The following is a 21179-nucleotide window of genomic DNA, read 5'->3' as shown; positions in this document are numbered from 1 at the left end:
TTTTTTACTCTGTGTGGGCGTCGGACTCAAAGGCTGAGAGGCCTCAGAGGAGACGGAGCTCCTCACTGGCTGCCGTCCATACACTAAGTGCTCTTCATACAACCACACTGCATCTCGCTGCTCTTTAATTTAGTCAGTCCACATTCAAGTGTTTCATAAAACTCATGCTCTGTTTCATCAGTTTGGCCTTTCAAGAAATCTCATCTCTGCTTATGTTGTGCGGAACGCTATCAGCATCAATTCTTTAAAATTAAACCAAACCTTTGACCTGTTTTCAAACACTTTACTTGATTCAAGGCAACACTCAAATGAGATGAGAGGTCTGTTTACCACAGTGATGCTTTCACTGGCTTCAGAATGCATTAAGTTATATGGTAACATAAGAAGAAATCTATCAGAGTGAGCATCTATTATATAATCTATAATCTATTAGAGTGGGCTGTAGTATGTTGATGAAAATTAACCGCTTAGATATACAAACTCGGTATTATTATATATTATATAACTTGGTCTAATCAAAATTCAACATTGACCCACTTAAGACTGATTCCAGATATAATTTCAAGACATAAAGACACTAATTTACAACAGTTTAACCTCCTGAACCCTGATTTTGACGATATTATTTCCCCTTAAGCAGCTTTAATTCATGTCCACATATGTCCTGAGATATTAAAGGAGCACATGGTGCAAATCTGATTTTGTCTGATTTGATTACAGTAAGAAAGTTTAAATTTATTCATGATTTTTTCAAATTAAGTTAAAATCATTATTCCATGGCCATATTTGATTTAACTATTAAAGAATTGTTTTTATATACTTGATCTTTTTATTTATCTTTTTACTTTTTATTGTCATTTTGAAAAAAACTGACTGAACTGATTGAAAAATCATAAATATATATATATATATATGTGTGTGTGTGTGTGTGTGTGTGTGTGTGTGTGTGTGTGTGTATGTATGTATGTATGTATATATAACACATAATACAATTATAATAGTAATAATTAAAAATTACAAATACAAATACAGTCAAGGATACATGGGCATGATATCTGTTTCCATAATTTAGTCATAAGTTTTCAGGCAGAAATACTTAAAAATGTAAGTAAATACAGCTCTTTATTCTCACACAGAATTTCCGTAGGTGTTCTACCGAGTCTAAAATCTACATCAAATACAATATTTTTTTTCAATTTCAGCATTTATTTTTTTCCTGGAATGATGTGAATCAAACTTCAAGGAATTACACATCGAAGTAAAAAAAAGTTCTGAGTATCTGAAAGTGAAGAAAAAGACACTTTTATCAAGTTTACTTACAGCAAAGTGTCAGAAAAAACCTTTAAGTGCAGCTTTCACATGATTCATCACATGTATGTTTAGAGCAGGAATTTGTGGAATTGAGATTTGCGGAAGACTGTAAGCAAAAACCCACAGTGGAAGGCATGAAATTATATATATATATATAATATATACTTAAAGGATATATATATCTTTTAAGTAACACTTATCCTAAGACTTATCCTTTAAGTGTTACCATTTCTCCTGTAAACAGTATAGTTGTATACTCGTATAAGCAGGATGTTTGTGTATAGACTGCATCTTGTGTTGTCTATGATACGTTGACATTACAGCAGCAGTACAAACCTTGTTATCCAGTCCTGGTGAGCTGGGAGCTGCAGGCGGAGGGCGAGTGTGCGTTACCTCGGCCTATCACGGACACATTTAAAAGACCTGTTTGATGCCAGCAGGAGTGGGAGATGAAAGTCCTGGCACAGCACACTTTGACATCATCAAAACACAACTCCCTCACAACACTCAGCGGCTCTAATGGCTGTGTTAAAAGGTACTTTTAAATACACCGATTTACAAGTGGCCGCTGGCGTGGTCTGTGTGGTCTTTGTTCCAAATTGAACATGAATGAATTCTACATAATGAAACAGTAGAGCTGCCGCAGCAGATACAGCAGAGAAAAATAACAGTTTACTGTGACTGAGTTGGTTAACATTTTGGGCAAAATGTGGAATTTGTTTTTGGAGACGGAGGTTTGTCATAGAAAAAGTACTCAAATTTTTTAATTTAGTTAAAATACTGGAGTTAAATATAAAAACACTACAAAGTCCTGCTTTCACAAATTTGACTCAGAGGAAGTAACAAGCAGTAAAATGTGAGTAAAAGTACTTCTTGTGAAGAAGAGATGACTTCAGTTTAATTAAAAAGTGAAAACATTATACTGTCAGTTTTGGGGATTTCTATGCTAGGATAGAGGGAAGGAATAATAGAGGTATAGAAAAAGAGGAAAGGAAGGAAGACAAAAAAGAAAGATGCAAAGAAGAAATTAAAGAAATAAGGAAACAGATGAAAGAAGGGAAAAAGGGTGAACAGAGGGAAAGGATAATAAAAGTACAGAAGAGGGAAGGTAAGAAGAAAAATGTTAAAATGAATGTTGGAAAAAGAACAGAAGAAAATATGTTGAAAATAGAAAGAAGAAAGAAAGAAAGGAGCAAAGGATAAAGGATTGAAGGAAGCAAGTTGGGAGGAAGAAGAAAAAGGTGAGGAAGATTGAAAGAAGAAAGGAAGAAGGGAAGTGAGAAGGGAAGGACAGAAGAGGGGAATAATATAAAGAAGACTGAAGTATGGAAGAAAAGAAGGTAGAAGGATAACACATAAGAAAAGAGGGAATAAAGAAGAACAGTGAAAATAAGAAATGAATGAATTTTTGGCTTTTGACGTCTTACAAAAAGCAGTGTGTAGTCGGGGTCACATTTCAGATGTTTATGAGTTGTTAACAGCTCCACCAAATAGTGATTTTTCCCTCTAAACTTCTCACATGGTTTCATTTCAATAAATGTTCAAATGATCCAATATTTCAGCAAAAAATCAAAGATTAGAGAAAAAGTCCAGAAACTGAAAACAGATTTGTGTATCAGAACTTTGTTTTTTCTTCTTTCCTCTCCCATTAATCATCTCACGACCCCTCAGATTTATCTGCTGACCCTTTGGAGGAGCCCGACCCCTAGGTTGGGAACCACTGGACTAAACTAGCTAACTGTATATAAAGTAGTTGAAACTAGCTCCACCTCCAGCAGCTACAACAGTAACATGCTGCTCTAACACTGATGCTTCACTATTAATAATCTAATGATGTCATATATAATAATATATCAGTCAGAGGGACCAAACCACTACTTTTACTGCAATATTTCAACTACATCAAGCTCATAATACTTATGTACTTTTACTTAAGTAAAGTATCTGAATACTTCTTCCATCACTGGCTGCAGCTGAATCTAGTACACATCTATGACAATGTTTTACTGGTGCAAATGCTAAAAGCTTCCACCTTTGTGAGAATTATGTATAACAAAAATAGCGAGACACTGTATGTGTGTGTGTGTGTGTGTGTGTGTGTCATCCTTAAGACAAGAGATGAGTGCAAGTCTTCCTTCCTCTGAAAAACAGCTTGTGACATTTAGAGATAATTGACACTGCATTTTTCCCCCCTCGCAGCCTTGCTCCCCGCAGCCCTTCATTTTCTCAGGAGTGACCCCGCTTGCTCCGATGAAGTGCTCTTCACAGGGTTGTCATCCAAAAGGTCAGATCCAGAGAGCGAACGAGGCATGAAAAAAAAAATAAAAATGGAGATCCCGGCATCCATCTCGCTGTCTAGATCAAGACACTCATCTGACCTTTAACAGTATATCAGCCTCAACAAGCTATCAAAGTATACGTGGGAGTGCAGCGCATGTTGCCTGTTCATCTGAGTGTGTGTATACAAGACGGGAAACATACAGAAACTATATAAACGACAAACATGTTTCTAATATTTACATGCAACAATACATTCCTTATAAATATCTTTCTGTATTTATCTACATACAGTATACTGCAGGGTCACAAGTATAGAGCTGTCAATTACAGCACTAAAATATCCCGATTAAGATGGAACTAGGGCTGCAACTCACGAGTATTTTCATTATCGTAAATGTCAGAAAATGGTGAAACATGTCAATCGCTGTTTCCCAAAACCCAAGATGACATCCTCAAATGTCTTGTTTTGTCCCGATCAACAGTCCACAACCCAAAGATATTCAGTTTACTGTCATAGAGGACTAAAGAAACCAGAAAATATTCACATTTGAGAAGCTGCAACCAGATAATTTAGACATTTTCTTCTTGTGATTTTGAGAATTTGGAAATGTTCCTCTTAAAATGACTCAAAATGATTATTCAATTATCAAAATAGTTGGCGATTAATTTAATAGTTGGCAACTAACCGATTGATCTATTAATCAGTATTAATTATTAAGCTGCAGCTCTGGATGGAACCTTTAAATCATCCACCCGTGATGTTTCTCCTCTTCCATTAAATACATTTAGGATGACAGTTTTCACCTGGATTCACCTGGTCACAGTAAAGTGACTTTGCTCTGTTCTTGTCACATTAGATTTTGCTGTAACTTTCACATCAGCCTCAAAGCAACGATTACGAGCGGAGCGTGTGTGGATATTTTTGTGATGTCTGTCATATCCACCACTTGAGGGCATAAAGTGTGGAACATGTCGGCACAGCTGATCCACAGCCGTGTAACATATCATGATGAAAAATGAATTAATGTCAAAAGGTGCGGAACATCTGCTGCCATTTGTCAACGCCGGATTCATGAATAAAATTATTTTGAATGAGGGTGACAAGTGATATTTGAAAAGTTGCAGCGGTGAGATGTCATGTTATGACGTAAAATGCAGCAGTGGATACAGCAGATGGTGGAGTTGCTCTCCTTGAATAACTATGAGGCAAGAAGGCATAAACCAGAGACTAAAATAAGAACAGAGAGTTTGGATTCATGCTGCAGCCTCCAGCTCAGAGGAGAAGAAACACACCTGAGCCAGCTTCAATGAGAAGAGCTGCACTCTGCTTTAAATAGGAAAACATTTCCTTATTAATATGGATACATGTGGTCACTGCTACTTTTTATCAAGTACTGTAAGTTAATGATTATAGATATTGACGCAAGACATAAAAGCAACAGTTTTTAAAGAGGGTTCAGTCATGTAGTTAGGATTGATCTGGTGCTTGTTGTTTTATGATACTTTTGTTGTATAAATGGGCTTCATGCCAAAACATTTTTGTATTTTTCTCCTAAAACTCTCTTTTTTTCTGTGAGGTTTGCTCATACAAGTGTTTCACATCAGATTCAGCAAGCTCTCTTAAGTGCTTGAACTTAATAAATACAAATCGCTTGTTTCAGCCTGATGAATGCCACCTGTTCATGAGGAGGTGCAATGCCACTAAACTGCAATATGAAGCCACATGTTCTGCTTTGTTTGTGGGCGAGTTTCATTCACAAAAATGTTACCAAAGAGTAAAAACAAGAATTTCACACTGAGGAGCTTCAAGACCTGCTTTCAGACGTCAGCAGACAAAAACTTTCTAAAAATTTAGGAGCGTCAGTAGTCGTATTAAGGACACAACATTTCTGTGACAGAAATGAAGAGTGAATCCTTTTAAGTTAGATGTTAAAAAACGGCAGGCAGTAAATTCTAAGATGTACTTATTCTTGATCTACTTACAAGTATTGTGTGTGTATCCAAAGCTTGATATATCTTATTCCTCTGTGCCGTAGACCTCCGTTGTTGTCCAAAAACTGTTAAAAACACATCAATGAGCCACAACACTGCACTGGATAACATGTTCACCCCTACATATCACAACCTCTTGACTTTGAACTACACTGTAAATTTCTCAAAAAGCTTCAATACAAAGTCAAGAGGTTGTGATATGTAGCATAACAAGCTAGCGAAGCTGTAAAAAATGGAACCATGTTCCTGCACATGCTCAGTACTGTCTGCCTTACACAGAACTACTCTCTGGAGACTGAAAATGTGATCGCTGTTATTAGTCTTTGGAGCCGTTTCTAAACAAACAAACTTGTCCAACTCTTCATGATGAAGGGACATGTCACTCAGTGCACCCGTGTGACTCACTGGCGTTTTTTTAATAGTTTTTGGACAACAACGGAGGTCAACAGTACAGAGGAATAAGATATATCAGGCTTTGAAAACACACACCATACTTCCATTCATTTTATTTATTAGGATAAGCCCCTTGAGATGTACCATCTCATTTTCGAGGGGGTCCCAACATATATCACACTCTAAACAATAGAGTGTGAGTGGATCACCAAATACCATAAGGTATAAACATCAGGTATAAACTGTGACGGCTTCATTGATTACAAGAGCAGTCCATCTCAAATTAAGAGGACAAGGCATGCTTAAACATACCAAATGATGAAATGGATCTAATATCATAAAACATAAAAGCTCTTTTGCTAATTGTTTTCTTAGCACAAGGGACAGAGATATAGAGCAGAGTGCCTAACTTGATAATTTGAAGTAAAAGGTACAAGATACTGTTGTAAATAATGAGGATAACTGAAATGAATACATATAAATATAAGATGAAGCCAGTGAATGTGTCTTCTTACATTTAAAGATGGCCTTTTCGGTGCAACAGACATTGTACAGAGATGAGTGAGCAAAGGACATCCAAGGACAAATCTGCAGAGTCTATTATATGCTGTGTTAAGTGGAACAAGGTCTGATTTTAATGCGTTTTGATAGACATCATCATAATCACAAATTGGAAGTATAAGTTGAGAGGCGAGTTTCTTACGAACGTTGTATGTAAAGCAGTTTCAAAATCGATGTTGATTTTATGTAGGACATGATAAAAGTGTGATTTGAATGGAGTTCAGAATCAAGCCATACACCAAGATATTGAATATTATCACTTTTATGCAGAGCAGTGCCGTCATTACAGGTTATTACACAAGAACCGGGTATAGATTGGAGTTTCTGTCTGGTACAAAAGATTATAATATAGTGACTTTGTTTCATCAAGCAATAGTTTATTACATGAAAGCCAATCTTTTAAGATGTTGAAATCAGACTGAAGAGAAGCTTGAATTTGTGGTAGATCAGGTTTATATGTATATATGACAGTGTCATCAGCATAAAGTTGATCACAACAGTTATGAAAATTGATGGTAAATTGTTTAGAGAAGAGAAGTGGTCCCAGTGTGGAACCCTGGGGCACACCTCTTTGTTGATTTATTTCCATGTAAGACGACACATTGTTTTCTGTTATGAATGTATGTATTGAACCACAGAACTAATGTAAAGGTAATGAAAGACCTTGAAAAGGTTGGCTTATCATTTTAATGTGCAGAGTTGTGCAAGGATGATCATTTGCTTTGTTAATGTGTGTAGGTCCTTGTGAGAAGGAATGTGTTTTAGGGAGGCACACTCCTCTCTTTCCATTCTTGTTTAGGCTCAGATAAGGTAACATCCTGGGTCTGGGAGTAAACAGGACAGGTTAAAGGGTCAAAAGCCACAGACAGGTTAGGGCTCTTGCCTTCCTGTGTCCTTGGGAGATGTGGTTCTTATCTAGCATACATGGGCATGTAAATGTATACCTTGTGGCTGTTTGCCATTGGTTGTAATCCACAAGTTTGTATTATTTGACCAATCACACATCATTTCTCTGTTCCTTCTCTCATTATAATAGAATAGATTTGCTCTTCGTTCGGTGAGACGAACTGATGCAAATCTTTGTGTGTTTCTGTCTCCTTATTGTATTGGCAACTCTTATTTGATTAATAAAATGTTTATCTGACATTCTTTATAGTAGTTAGATTTTGCATCACAGGTTTTTGTCTTGCTCAGCTGCCTGTATACTTCCCAGTCAGCATTATCTGTTGTCTGACAGAATTTGGACTATGCTTTGTTCCTCTGCCTAAAGAGACTAATAAGTTTGGGGCTGATCCAAGGGAGATGTTTACCCTTGACCTTATCAGTTTTCCAAGGAGCATGTTTGTCCACAACATCAATAAACTCAGTGTAGAGAAAATCCCAAGCATCTTGTACATTAGGTATTAATTGGTATCTGCCCAGTTAAATTTCTTCTGTTGCCTGATTTTGATAAATCTTGGTTGCACAGTAGACAACTGAGTGATAATCATACTTGTAAGTAGATCAATTCATTGTTGGTTTGGTTCTGCACATGAGATTTGTTGACAATAAGAAAAATATAGAAAATCGCCAGCCTTATCCTTTAAGTTATGAACACTTGACAAGTTAATGTTATATCAGGGCTGTTTTTCCTTGAGTTTGTTTTGAAGTTTTCCTGCCCCCTTGTGATCAAAAACCACTTAAAGCATAAATATTAAAGTGAAATGTGTTTTAAGAGACTTGTGTAAGAGGTGATAAGTGTAACTAATATAATTGTAATTCCTTCTGGTTGATCACAAATGACTTCAAACTGAGTTTAGAAACCATCTCATCCAGTCAGGTCACACCTGAAGCTCCCCTTTGTATGTACAGTATGAACCACATGGACAATGACTGTAAGAACGTTTTTAAGAATTTTGAAAAGTTTATTACTTGTGCAATAATTTAGGCTTCCAGTATTTTAAAAAATATCATGTCTGTGACAAGCGACACACATCTAAAATATACTGGTTATATTTTTACTTCTGTAACAAAATGGTCTGCCTTTAAATTCCTGTGAACATATTGCTCTTATCTTAAGTAAAACAGAACACAATTACATTCCCTTTAACACCTACTGTATGAGAACAATGTGTACATATCATAATATATTAAAGAATGTATCGTAATAACATCGAATAAAGCGATAAAGGCTTCCTTAATCAAATACTGTTCTTTAAAACATCGTAGCTATTATTACAAAGTGAATAGTGAGACCAAGATCACCAAACTACAGCAGTCAGCACTTAACATATGTAATTTACATCTAGTTAATGTAAAAACTGTGCACAAAATACCGTAGCTACCATTAGTAGTAGTATGGCACACAGGAGCTAAATACTTAAGACAGCATTTAGGAACATCTGTCCGGATCAGATGTGCAGATGATATCTTGGGCATTTGGAAGGCAAGGGCTTGGAGCCAGAGAGAGAAAATATTAAATTAAAAACTCGGAACTGTGACATATGCCATATTAGACAAGAAAACCCTCAAATACTTCAACTGAAGCTTAAGTGTGGTCTCTATACTTTGAATTATGACGTTAAAAACATGTTTGCAGCCTAATTTTAGGCAATCAATTCTACTTTTTGGTCATTTCCAGGCAACTCAACCAAGCTCATAAAGAGAAACGTTAGTCAAAAGGCATGTGCCATCTAGACAAAAAAGGATTCAGGGTGGCAATTTGGTCCCTTCAGTCATCTTTACTAACTTACATGTGTCAGAGCAAGCTCCCTCATCAGCGCAAGATCTGTACACAAAATAAAGAACATCTTCGCTAGATTTATTTAGAAGTTGCTGACACGACTCTGGCTCCAAGCCCCGTTAGCTTGGGTTTGGGAATCTGTTTGTTCTACTCTTCCTCCTCTATTTCTGTGATCTTTCTATCCATGTACAGTATGTGCTCTTCTATTGGACTCTGTTGTGTTCATCCAAGTCTGGACACACTCACAGTTACAGTGGGCTTTGCAGGAGAGCTTGTTCAGTTGGAATCCTGCATCTCCGCCACTGAAGCCTCTTCGTCCACAGCGACGTCTGACCGCTCCTCACCTGGAAGAACATGCAGATGCTAGATTACTTGCTAATCTTTTTAAATTACTTAGACTTAATAACACTCCAGGGCAGAGTCCTCCACCAGGTCAGGTACAAACAGGTACCCAAAAGTATGTGTAACACGTAAAAATGTATGTTTATATTAATGAACAGGTACAAGCACAAGTGAAAATGAACAAAATGTGGGCAGGCAGCAGGCGAAATTATCATCTTAACCAGCTGAATCTTATCAGTCCCAATTAATCGCCATTAATTGTTTTATTTTGAATGCCCAGGACAGTCACGGCACAACCTTTCGGCCCTCAATTCACATCTGGTCAAATAATAGAAAGTCACTGATGACACAGCTATGTAGGCTAGCAGCTGGCAGATCAAAATGGATGATCTAAAGACAAAAATAGCCCGTGGTGAATACAAAATTGTGGACAATACATTGTCAAAGGCCAAGTCGAACGTATAGGAGAAATATAGTGTGATCAAAATTTGTTAGCAAGTATCTCCTTCTCAACTACTCAGCTTTATGTGTAATGCTAAATAGCAAATGTAGGCATACAAACATGCTAAATTGAGATGATGAACATGGTAAACAGTACATCTGCTTAATATCAGCATGTTAGCATTGCCAAACGTAGCATTAACATCAAAGCACTACTGGGTCTCAAGCATTACAGAGCCACTAACATGGCTCTCCGATTCCAGCTACTCAAATGCAAATATTTTCTGGTTTCTTTAGGCCTCTGCCTTAGTAAACTGAATATCTTTGGCTGTTGACTGTTGGTCAGGACAATAGCAGATATTTGAAGACGTCAGCCTAGGCTTTGGGAAACAGTAATCAACCATTCTCTGATATTTTATGGACCAAACAACTAATTTAATAATCAAGAAAATAATCACCATTTCATTAATCAATAATGAAAATAATCATTAGTAAAAAAAGTAAATAAATTTTAAACATTTTAAAAATCATCTTGTTTTACAAGCAGGTGTACATAAAACTAATATGAGAATTAAAAAGAATATCCATATTAATATCAAGGCCAACTGTCTAAAGTCCAAAAAATATCCTGGAAAACCATATTTAGCCAAAAACCAAAATCTTCTATGCAAATGTGACAAATACTGTTCTTCAGTTGTATTCTTATAACTTGAGGCAATGTCAATATGCAGCATGAACGCAAACTGAGTGAATGCAAAGACCCAACCAGAGGCAGACAGACACAGATCCACACTAGTCGTCATGAACCGAGATGAAGAGGAGTCACGATTTAATTTGAGCAAGAAAGTGAGTTTTATGATTCCATGAATGTACACACACTATGTCTGGAAGCCTGAAGACTCAGTAGATTTACTAGATATTGCAATCCTCTTTTCAGCTCCATGAAAAAAAAAAGAAATGAAAAAGAAAAAATAATGAAAATAATACTGTCACATTTCTGTTACATGAATATTATGCCACAATATATATTCTATTGAGTTCATTTTGTACTGTGAGAACAAAGAATGGTAGCAAAAAATGCCATTGAGATGGCTAAAATGCAAGATTCAGTCCACCTCCAAGATGAATGCAAAGTGGATCATTATCAGTAGAACTAACTACAGAAACCAACTACAGGAAACAACCCTTAAATATGAATGTTTATGATTATCCAGTGATAAGATCAGAGGAGTATGCCTGAACTGTAACTCATAATTCAGCTGTTTGTAATAATACACAAGCTGCTGATTGTTCACAAGTCCTAGTTTACTTGTAATTGACTGTTAGGAAACTAAATGTGGTAAATACAAAAGGGCAACAAGGTCCAACTTTTTCCACTGTGGTTTCATGTGAAAGACAACACACGCTCCTCCTCACCTGCGGCTTGTTCCTCTACACACTGTCTCTCAGTTTCAGCGTCCGGAGAGCTCGGCTCGTCTGGGGGCCAGCGGAGCTCGCCACTCTCCACCTCGGCTCCGTCCGTCGGCTCCACCACGATGGAGGGAAGCCTCTTGGACAACTTTGGATACCTTTCATGGGTATCTGGGAATATCTGTTGTGAGCTTATGTAAGGTTAACTGAAGTGTGATCATATTTGAGGGGGGATAAGAACATCGTTGTTCACGCCACACATGTGAAAGAACAACAATGCAGTAAAAATGGGATTAGGATGTCAGATGAAAGATCTAAAATGGACTTTTGATGGTGGCTTCACTCATATTTTACTTTGAACTCTGACTAAACTTATGACCTCTATTTTGATTGTGCTGCACATGCTTTCCTTTACGTTTTTTCTAATTAAATTGTACCTGACATTATCTTGACACACTGTTGGTCTAGCACAAGGGTTTTCAAACTGTGAAGAGAGATGAAGAGTGGAGAGATATGAGGCAAAGATACTGCCTGAGGTGAAAGAGACAGGTTTATGCCAGTGCTCTAAAAATAACGGGAAGTTAATTATTGTAGTTTGGCCTCTGTTTTGGCTGCTTATCAACACTTGTCAGCGCGGCTTTGATACAGAGCTCATGGAGGCAATTAAAATACTTTAAAACCCTCAGTGTCCAATTGCCTCAATTTGCATCAAAATTCTTCTCTGGGTCTTAACTCAGTCAAATTTGACAACACAAACATGAAAGACATATTTTTAGAATCAATGTGACTCACACTTCCCAAAGATATTATTGTACCCAATGTCCATAAATCTGCTTAAAAATCATAGAATATAAGACACTCCTTACAGTATAACTCCAGAATTTGCCTGAGTTTTCTTCAGTATCAACGTAATCCAGTGATAGTTGTCTGTACATTAGGGGTGTAACGGTTCATGTACTCGTCCTGAACCGTTCAGTAGAGGATGTTCAGTTCGGTACGCGCCTTTCTCGGTTTGGTATGGTCCATGTCCCAAACAGTTACTGTCAAAATAGTTTCATAATAAGACTTTGAAAACCCCTGGTCTAGCAACACAACAACAGCGATACTGACATCTAAACGTCTTCTGGACTAAATTTGGTGGCAAACTGATTTTTAGATGTCTTGGTTTCCTGGAACCTGTGTTTTAACTGCGTATAAATGACTGCATTTCAGTGAGAAGCAGGTCATGACTATACATTTGAAGTAATGGTTATACAGGGTTTCCACCAGGAAACTGGTTCGCAGTAGTAGTAAGCACTCTCATCCCCCACCTTGATATGTTAGTAACAATACAATATACTGCAATTCAAAGCTGATTCAATTCAGCTGTGATTAGGATATATTTCTACTTTTTTCAACTAATAAAAGTTGATGATATAAATCAATTATTTCATCATTCATTTGAATTTGGTATTTTCAGTGATGTATAGATGAATATCTGTAAAAATAAAACAGCTCATAGCTTCAGTGAACTGGAGCAGTTAAAAGTAGCATTAGCTGCTAATACTAGCTTACTTGCCTTGTGCTAACTGCTCCTCCTAGTAACTTTACTGTCAGAGTACACATCGCCTTCCTAAATGAGTAGTAAGGTTTGTGGCAGATTTTAGGATGCAATTGTATGTTTTTAAGACTGCAAATGCAATGTAAAGACTTGGTAGTCCGACATTTCTTCTAGCGTGGAAATGTTGTGGATAGCTTGAAGCTAATGTGTGATTGGACACACCAACACACAAACAAGGCACTACAGGAGTACATATTGGTTTTTGACAGCCTCATCCAATTTCAGAGTTTCATGCAGAATCTGGATCAGATCTCTGCTTGTGTATCAATGTAGCCAAATCTCTGACTCTTGAATATGTTTTCCAATCCATTAACTGGTTAATCTTTACATCCCTACTTTTTTACCAACATTGCAACGTGTTGCTCTGATTGATTACTGTGCATCGATCAGTCAGTCACCTGCTGAGCTGACACACATCTTATCTTGTTATCAATGTATTTCTTAGATGACTGTTTAAACAGTTGCGTCACTCATTAAATACATGGCCTTTGCTGTGTGATGTAGCACCACTGCTCATTTCATATATCGTATTTCATAAAAATGTAAGAATTTCCTCTGACATTAGTGGAGACGGGGCACCTCCACTATCAGATGCTGCAGGAAACCACATTAAACATGATCCAGACCTTTGAAAAACTTTCACTTTCATGTCTGTTTCACCAAGTAAAGTCCTTTCCATTATATATCTGAATGAAAGGAAATAAGAAAATGGAGCTCACAATAAAGGCTATCAAATAAAGCAGTGATCATTCTTTATAATTCACTTAAAGATGATACATAATGTTTAGAAAATAAATCTTGCAGCAACAGACGATAACTCACTTGTCCTCTTGGCTCAGTTTGAAAAGACACATACCATTCACTCACAGCAGAGACTGAGTCCAACTAATGACCTTAGTCGCGTCAACCCACATTTTACCTTTGTTCATCAGTCCTGTGACTCACCGCTGTGTGCTTTCTACTCGAATAAAGCAGAAATGCTTTGAAATAATCTAAACACACACATTCACACATATTCACAAAAACCTGGAAGGATACTGTGTCCTGATCTCCTCCTGCTCCACCGCTGAAGTCCTCCGTCCCAGGTTCCAGAGAGTTCATCACCTCAGTCATCCTGGAGAGAATGATGATCACTAATCAATAAACTGACCATGTTTTCTCTGCTTTTGGGGGATTTCTTACCACCTGAACGTTCATGGTTGGCTTACCTCAATTTATAAATCCTACATCTAACATTTAGGTATCAATCTTCAACACTTTATGATTTGAATTGTGTCTATATTACAGCTAAAACAATTAGTTGATTAATCGATTATTTGATAAGCAGAAAATTATCTGCAACTATATTGATATTTGATTCGTTTTTTCTGTTATTTTTCAAGCAAAAATGTCAAACATTAAACTGTTCCAGCTTCTTAAATGAGACAATTTGATGTTTTTCTTAGTTTTACATCATTGTAGATGGAGATCAATTGATAATGAGTTAGTTGCAGCCCTAGTCCATACAGTAGCACCAAGTATCAAAAATGCCTTGTTGCTGTCTGTTCAGACAGAACGCAAACAAAATTTTAGAGAGATGCAATTGCATACAAAGTCTATGAAAAGATGCAATTAAATGCAAACTGATGTGAAAACAAGTCTGCCTGAATTGAGAATGTTTCAACAAAAGTATTCAGGTATCCCCAGGCCTTATGAATCTACTTCATAAACGTACAGAGACGAGAGGAAAAAGTTTGGAGGGAAATAACAGACACAAGTGGAGTTTCTGCTGAATTCTGAGTTCAGTCAGAGGCTGAGCTGAACACAAAGAAATGAACACAGAGAAATTGATGAGTCTGTTGTTAGTTATTTTAAAGCAGAGCTGCAACAATTAGTTGATTAATCAACTAGTCAACGGGCAGAAAATTAACCAGTAACTATTTTGATAATTGTTTCGGTCATTTTTTAAAGCAAAAATGACAAATATGTGCTGGTTGCAGCTTCTCAAATGTGAGGATTTCATGCTTTTCTGTGTCATAGATGACAGTAAACTGAATATCTTTAGATTTTGGACTGTTGAAAACACTGTGCGCTCTACGGTATTATAACAGGCATTGTTCACTCTTTTCTGAAATTTTATAGACAAAGCAATTAATCAGTAGAGAAATATCATTGGTTGCAGCCTTAGCTTAAAGATAATGTTTGTGCAGTCTGACCTTTGTATGAATGCAGTGTAAGACAGTAGTCTACTAGTGGTTGGTTGAGTCTAGTCTAGAGTCACTAGAGAGTAGTTCTAGTCTAGAGTATCTAGACTAGAACTACTCTCTACAGGATTCAAAAAATCTCTCAAGACCCAATCAGTGATTTTTCTGACCATAGTCAAGACTGGCTTACCAACTAGGAAAAGCAGGCAACTGCCCAGGGCCCCTGGGTTTACTCCATATCATTTGGGTCCACAGAAAATTTCATATTGTGTGTTAAAATTCAGGCAGCACAGGAGGTGTTAGCGGAGAGTTTTACTGCCAGTTCAACACAATCTGAATTTGCCATCACTGCCTAAAATCCAGCTCTCACTTCTCTTATCACTGTGTTCACAGTCCTCTTGTCTCAGCTGTCTCCACATAAGTGTCAATCAGCCATTACTCATAAGGACGTGGTACAACTTTTCCATCCTGCAAACCGTTGAATTATGTGAACTGCCAAAAATACAAAATAATCTAATGAAAATGTTCTCTACAATATTCATCCAGTTGGAGGCCCAAGAATTACTCAATCCTGACCAAGAGATTGACGTGAACGCACTACAAAGGTGCTTCACACCACATATTCAGCATAACCTTCAGTGTTTAAAGGAAGCATGAAATCATCATGGACTGAGGAGTGCATGCCACAGTTCACCTTTCCAGTTGTGGTTACTAAACCACAAAGAGGGACAAGATTTCTCAAAGGTAAAAAACATTTTTTTAGATGATGTAATGGATACCATCTTATCCCCTGGCTCAATTATAAAAAAAAGACATGTAAAATGGTTCACCCACAGTGAAATGGCCTATACATTCTGAACAGCTGTATTCTTTCTGTATTTCAGACTGATGAGGGTTATGGTGTGGACTGGGAGGGACCACATTCCCTGTGGATCTACTGTCAGTGTTCCTGAGATCCAGGTCCTGCACCCATTGAGTGAACAAGACCTTACGGCTCTACCAAACCCCAACATTCCTTTCACTCAAGCATTGGCAGTTTATCTTGAAACTGTTCAGACCCTCAAAGTTATGTTGAACACAGAACCTTAGATCAGGCACCATTTTCTTCACAAAAACTACAAAATTGGAGGAATAACTTAGTAAAGTCTAACCTTGGAAGTGACACTGGAGTGCAATGTGTAGCAGTTATTTATTCGTATTCTGCATTATTGTAATGAATCCAGTCACATAAATGTACAGCTGGTTAAATTAATGCCAGTCTACTTCAGTATATTTTTATCTATATTGGCATCTTATGTTTTAAAGCAAGGCTGATGACTGTAAGCCCAGAACATCATCCTATGTCAGATCCTATGTCAGTCATCGATACGCTCAGGATGGGAACACTGCCACCTCCCTTCCACCTCAACAGGTCTGTGTTTTAGAGGCTCCAGAGCGGGACGACGGGGAGAAGATTTTGTTTCAGAGTTGATCTCTGGGGGAGGGGTGTGGGGGTCAGATTTGAGAGTGCACTTATGACCTACTGGAGTATGTGGAGAATGAGGGGAAGACAATTGCAGGCAAGAGGGTGCTGTATTCAGGCCAGACTGCTCAGTATCATTTTAGGATATTTCCTTTCATACATTGACATTGTCAGTACAAATTCTGCCCTATGTGCATGCTGAGCATTTTTGAAAGAAACATAATAGGGAGGCTATTTGGCTAGATACAAGAGACACTGCACCTTAAATTATCACCAAATCTACTTCTCCAGCAGTAGCACTATTACAGAAATATTTTCTGCAAGTATGTTTCGTGCATAAGTTGTAACAAAGCAATAGCAACCAGACCCTAGTTAAAGTGATATAAATAAAAACCTTTCCTCATCGTCCCTTTGAAACCAGCCAACAGTATGAGTCCTCCGCTCGCTGCTGAAAGACAGACTTTACATGTGACAAGTTATCAGAAACACCACTTTCCATACAATCAAACCGGCAGTTGCTGTTGCCATGGGGACGAGCGATTGAGATTTTATGCTTCTGATTGTCTGAGTAGTGCACTTTGCCTGAGCGCACGAGGCCCAAAGCTGATTCGGGGGTATTCATGTGTGCCGTTACGCAGTAATTACCGCCATCAGGACGGGGCCGCGTTGTTGTGAGACTTCTCTGTGAAACCTGGAATTGCTTCTGCCCTTCATCATCGCGGCTCTGAGACAATACAGCCTTTATTCCTCATCTGAGGCTCGTATTGTTCCCCTGGAGGGAATCTGTGCGGTCACTCCGGCCGGTCTCATGTCCTGGTTATAAAAGAAAAGTCTCTGCTGCTCTGTAGGTAGACACTGAGGACGCCTGTGGAGGTCTGCACATGATTTCAGTCTGATGACTCTGTTTTCAAGAAGTGCATTCACTCTGCAGTGATGTGAAGCGTAAAAGACACAGGAATTTAAATGCTGAATAATAATTCCTTATTTAAGCCATTAGGTCTGAACAAGGTTATCCATGTGTTAATGTCTGCCTGTTTACTCTGCGGGAAGCTGCTTCACTTCTGCCTCAGCAGAGAAATGAAATGTTAAGACGTTTGTCTCTTTACATTTACAGTTGGTTCAAGATGAAAGTGTTTGAACTGGTGGTTGAAATTCCAACATCTAACAGTTTAAAATAGCGTTCTTTAGAAGTATTCAGCTGAATCATGAATTAAAGTCTTTGACCAAAGTAAACTCTGGATGACTGGAGGTTTTTTATGCTTGACAGATCAACAGAAAACCGATCAACAACTACTTTGATAATCAAATAGTGGCTCTCACATTGGGAATTTGTTACTTTTCTTGGTCTTACATTAATGTGAATGTAACAATATAGTAATATGTTTTTTAACGTTAAATTTTAAATTGACCCTAAAGTTAGTGACAAAGATTCCTGAGCAGTGAATTAAAGTAACAGGGCTTCAATTGACAATTATCTTCATTATTGTATTACTAAGTAAATAGTTCTTTGGTCTATAAAATGCCAAAAGTAATAGCTGGTACCAACTACAAGTAAAAGGAATCCAACCCAATTTCCTTAATTTTTTTTCTCTAATTAACAATCAAAAAGGTGAAAATGATTAAATTTAAAAATATATGAAAAAGAGAAAAGCAGTACATTTTCACATTTTACAAGCTGTAACCTCTTTTCTTATTATTCTTATTATTTTGCCGTGTTCAGGATGTTTGCTGTCTGCTCCCCTGCTGTCTGTGTGTGTGTGTCTGTTTGACGGAGGGCGGGGCTGAGTTACGCACACGCACAGGCAGAGCAGAGAGGCCGCAGCGGACAGGATAAGCAGGTGCTTCAGCTGCATTCATACAAAATCCAGCAATGCGGCACGTTCCCTCAGGGTTGTGCAGAGGTGTGGGTGTGTTTATTTGTGCTTTGGAACGTAACTGCTGTGAAACAATAAGAAAATAATGTTTTATTCATTTGATTCATGGCTTTGTTCTCACTACTGCTGCTCGCTCTCTTGTTTCACTCTCTCTCTCTCTCTCTCTGCTCTCTCTCGCTCTGGTGTCGTTGAGCCAGGGAGGAATGGCCAACTTTGAACGCAGTGTTTACAAACACCAACCGACAAATCCTGCATAGTATACCTTTAAGGATATTTAGCCAACTTTAGGGCTGCAACTAACAATTATTTTCATTATCGTCTAATCTGCTGAATATTTTTCCAAATAATCGATTAGTTGAAAATTGTGAAAAAATGTCGATCATCGTTTCCCAAGGTGGCGTCCTCAGCTGTCTTCTTTTGTCCACAACCCAAGGAAATTAAGTTTACTGTCAAAGAAGACTAAAGAAATCAGAAAATGTTCACATTTGAGAAGCTGGAAACAGAGAATTTGGAGATTTTTTTTCTTAAAGAGTGACTCCAGACAATTAATCAATTATCAAAATAATCTATTAATCAACTAATCGTTGCAGCTCTACCCAAAACCATCACAGCTCCCTGATGTACTTGCACCTACTAATGTCTTTTAAAAAAATTTGATTTCCACATGAAACACACCCGTATCTCCAGAAAATTACTCTGCATGCCCAGTGTCTCCTTTTCCATCCTTGCTGATTGTCTCTTCAGATGGAAGCTTTACATCACGGATTTAAATTCCTCCTCTCTTCTTCTGTCCATCACGGGTTTCATCATGGTGGAGACTGTCGAGTTAAAGAGGAAACGGCTCCCGAAAGCAAAAAGTGGCTTCCACCGCACCCTCCAAACCCCACTCCAGGAGTCTGACGGGCAGTTTAATCCCACTATTTTAATTTTTGCAGATAGTACTGTATATTGATGGGATGTTGCAGGAATGACCGCCCCACTCTCTCCCTTCCTATCGCCCCAGCTGCAGTTCAAACACTTTTTTTCCATTTCTGCAACTAAATCAGAGCCAGCAGCAGCCAACACCACCACCTCCTCAGCTGCAGGTTCCTCAGATAAATCCAGTGAGTTTCTTACTGCCCAAGGACATAAAAAAAATTCAATCCGTGGCCAAATATAGTGATATTCTTCTTTACTTACCATACAGCCTTGCAAATGCTCCATTGGTGTGTTTCTATTGAAGTTTAATTTGATTCCTCCTGTTTTCGTTGCCCTAATTCACATTTCCTGTTCTATTTTTACGCTTAGTCAATGTTTTAATAGCACAGAAACTTATTTTCATTCATTTTTATGCATTTTAACATATATATGATTAAAAATGTCTACAATGTGCAGGATTGGAGTACAGTCTTACCTGCTTGGCAAACAACAGGTAGCCTGTTTACTGCAGGTGGCAGACACTATTAATAGATTTAAATAAATACTGGCACCTATATAAAACAGTTTCTGCTACACCTACACTTGAACAAACACTATTCAGGCTGATCAGTGCACAATCCCACACTCTGAGCATCACCAGTGCGTAAAAATCACAAGGAAAAGCAGCTTTTATGAATTTTCCTAAACCTTCAAGGTGCAGTTTTAATTATTAAAACTGATTAATCATTCAGGTACTTATAAAAATTGATAAAAGCAGATTCTAATTTAGTATCTGAAATGAAATACCGTGTGTCTGACTGTTTCCAGAGTGGTGAAAAGGCGGATAAAAGCTCCGTACCTGTCCGCGGGCTGATCCAGTGTCTCAGAGCAGGAAGGTCTCCGTCCTCCGCAGCTTCATCACACTGATGCTGCTGCTGCTGCTGCTGCTGCTGCTGCTGGTGAGGATGATGATGGTGGTGATGATGATGCAGGCTGTTGTGGGCGACAGGCGCGCAAGGCTCCCGGTGAAGTTGCCGCTCGCATCAAAGTGTTCAGAGCCTGCGCAGTGGAGCACCGGCGCTGCCTTCGATGACTATCGGAAACCTTAGTATTACGGGATGAAGATTGCAATTCCCAACCTTTTCCTGTCAAACGTACCACCAAATGTGTCCATTTGAAATGCTTTAAACTGTATGTTGTTTAAAACTGTTAATCATATAAAAGTGTACAAGAGATTCATTGTGTTTTGTGTTACTAACACAGGAAGCAGAACCTGGACATTCCATCCATATATTCAACTATTTCAACTTTTTATCAATTACTTTTAGCTAATTATTTCAACTCTTCATCCATCCATTTATCCTTTAAACTATTGTACACACTTTCAATTCCATTACATATTGTTCAGGTGTTATAGCTGACTGAATGTGTGAAGCCTTTTTTTTTTTTTTAAATCACAATGTGATTTCTATTATTTCAGATTAGTCGAGTGTACTCCACACTCTTTCCACCCTCTGGCAACCGCAGAAGTACCCTGATTGGAATTCACTGTTGTATATGAACAAACACCCCTGCCCACATGGTCTACTGTTTGCTTTTTTTTCTCGTAATTGTCTTTTTTGTCTTTTATTCAAAGTGCATTTGTTTTCTACTTTTAACTACTGCTCTGTTGTATTTGTGTGTACCTTCTTTTTGCCATTTCGTTTATCTA

At 37.9% G+C, this 21179-nt stretch overlaps 1 protein-coding gene across 1 annotated transcript; it reads right to left on the bottom strand.

Moving 5' to 3' along the window:
- Positions 1–8420: 8420 nt before the first annotated feature.
- LOC137200200 (protein LBH-like) lies at positions 8421–20553 on the bottom strand. Its single transcript, XM_067614842.1, has 4 exons — positions 20328–20553; positions 14091–14166; positions 11459–11633; positions 8421–9603 (listed from the first exon to the last, which is right to left on the bottom strand). The coding sequence occupies exons 2-4, from the start codon at positions 14163–14165 to the stop codon at positions 9536–9538; spliced, it is 318 nt and encodes a 105-aa protein (XP_067470943.1). The 5' UTR covers position 14166; positions 20328–20553; the 3' UTR covers positions 8421–9535.
- Positions 20554–21179: the final 626 nt, after the last annotated feature.

This window comes from Thunnus thynnus, chromosome 16 (genome assembly GCF_963924715.1).
Source record: "Thunnus thynnus chromosome 16, fThuThy2.1, whole genome shotgun sequence".
Taxonomy (NCBI): domain Eukaryota; kingdom Metazoa; phylum Chordata; class Actinopteri; order Scombriformes; family Scombridae; genus Thunnus; species Thunnus thynnus.
This window is presented reverse-complemented; position numbering and strand designations above follow the sequence as displayed.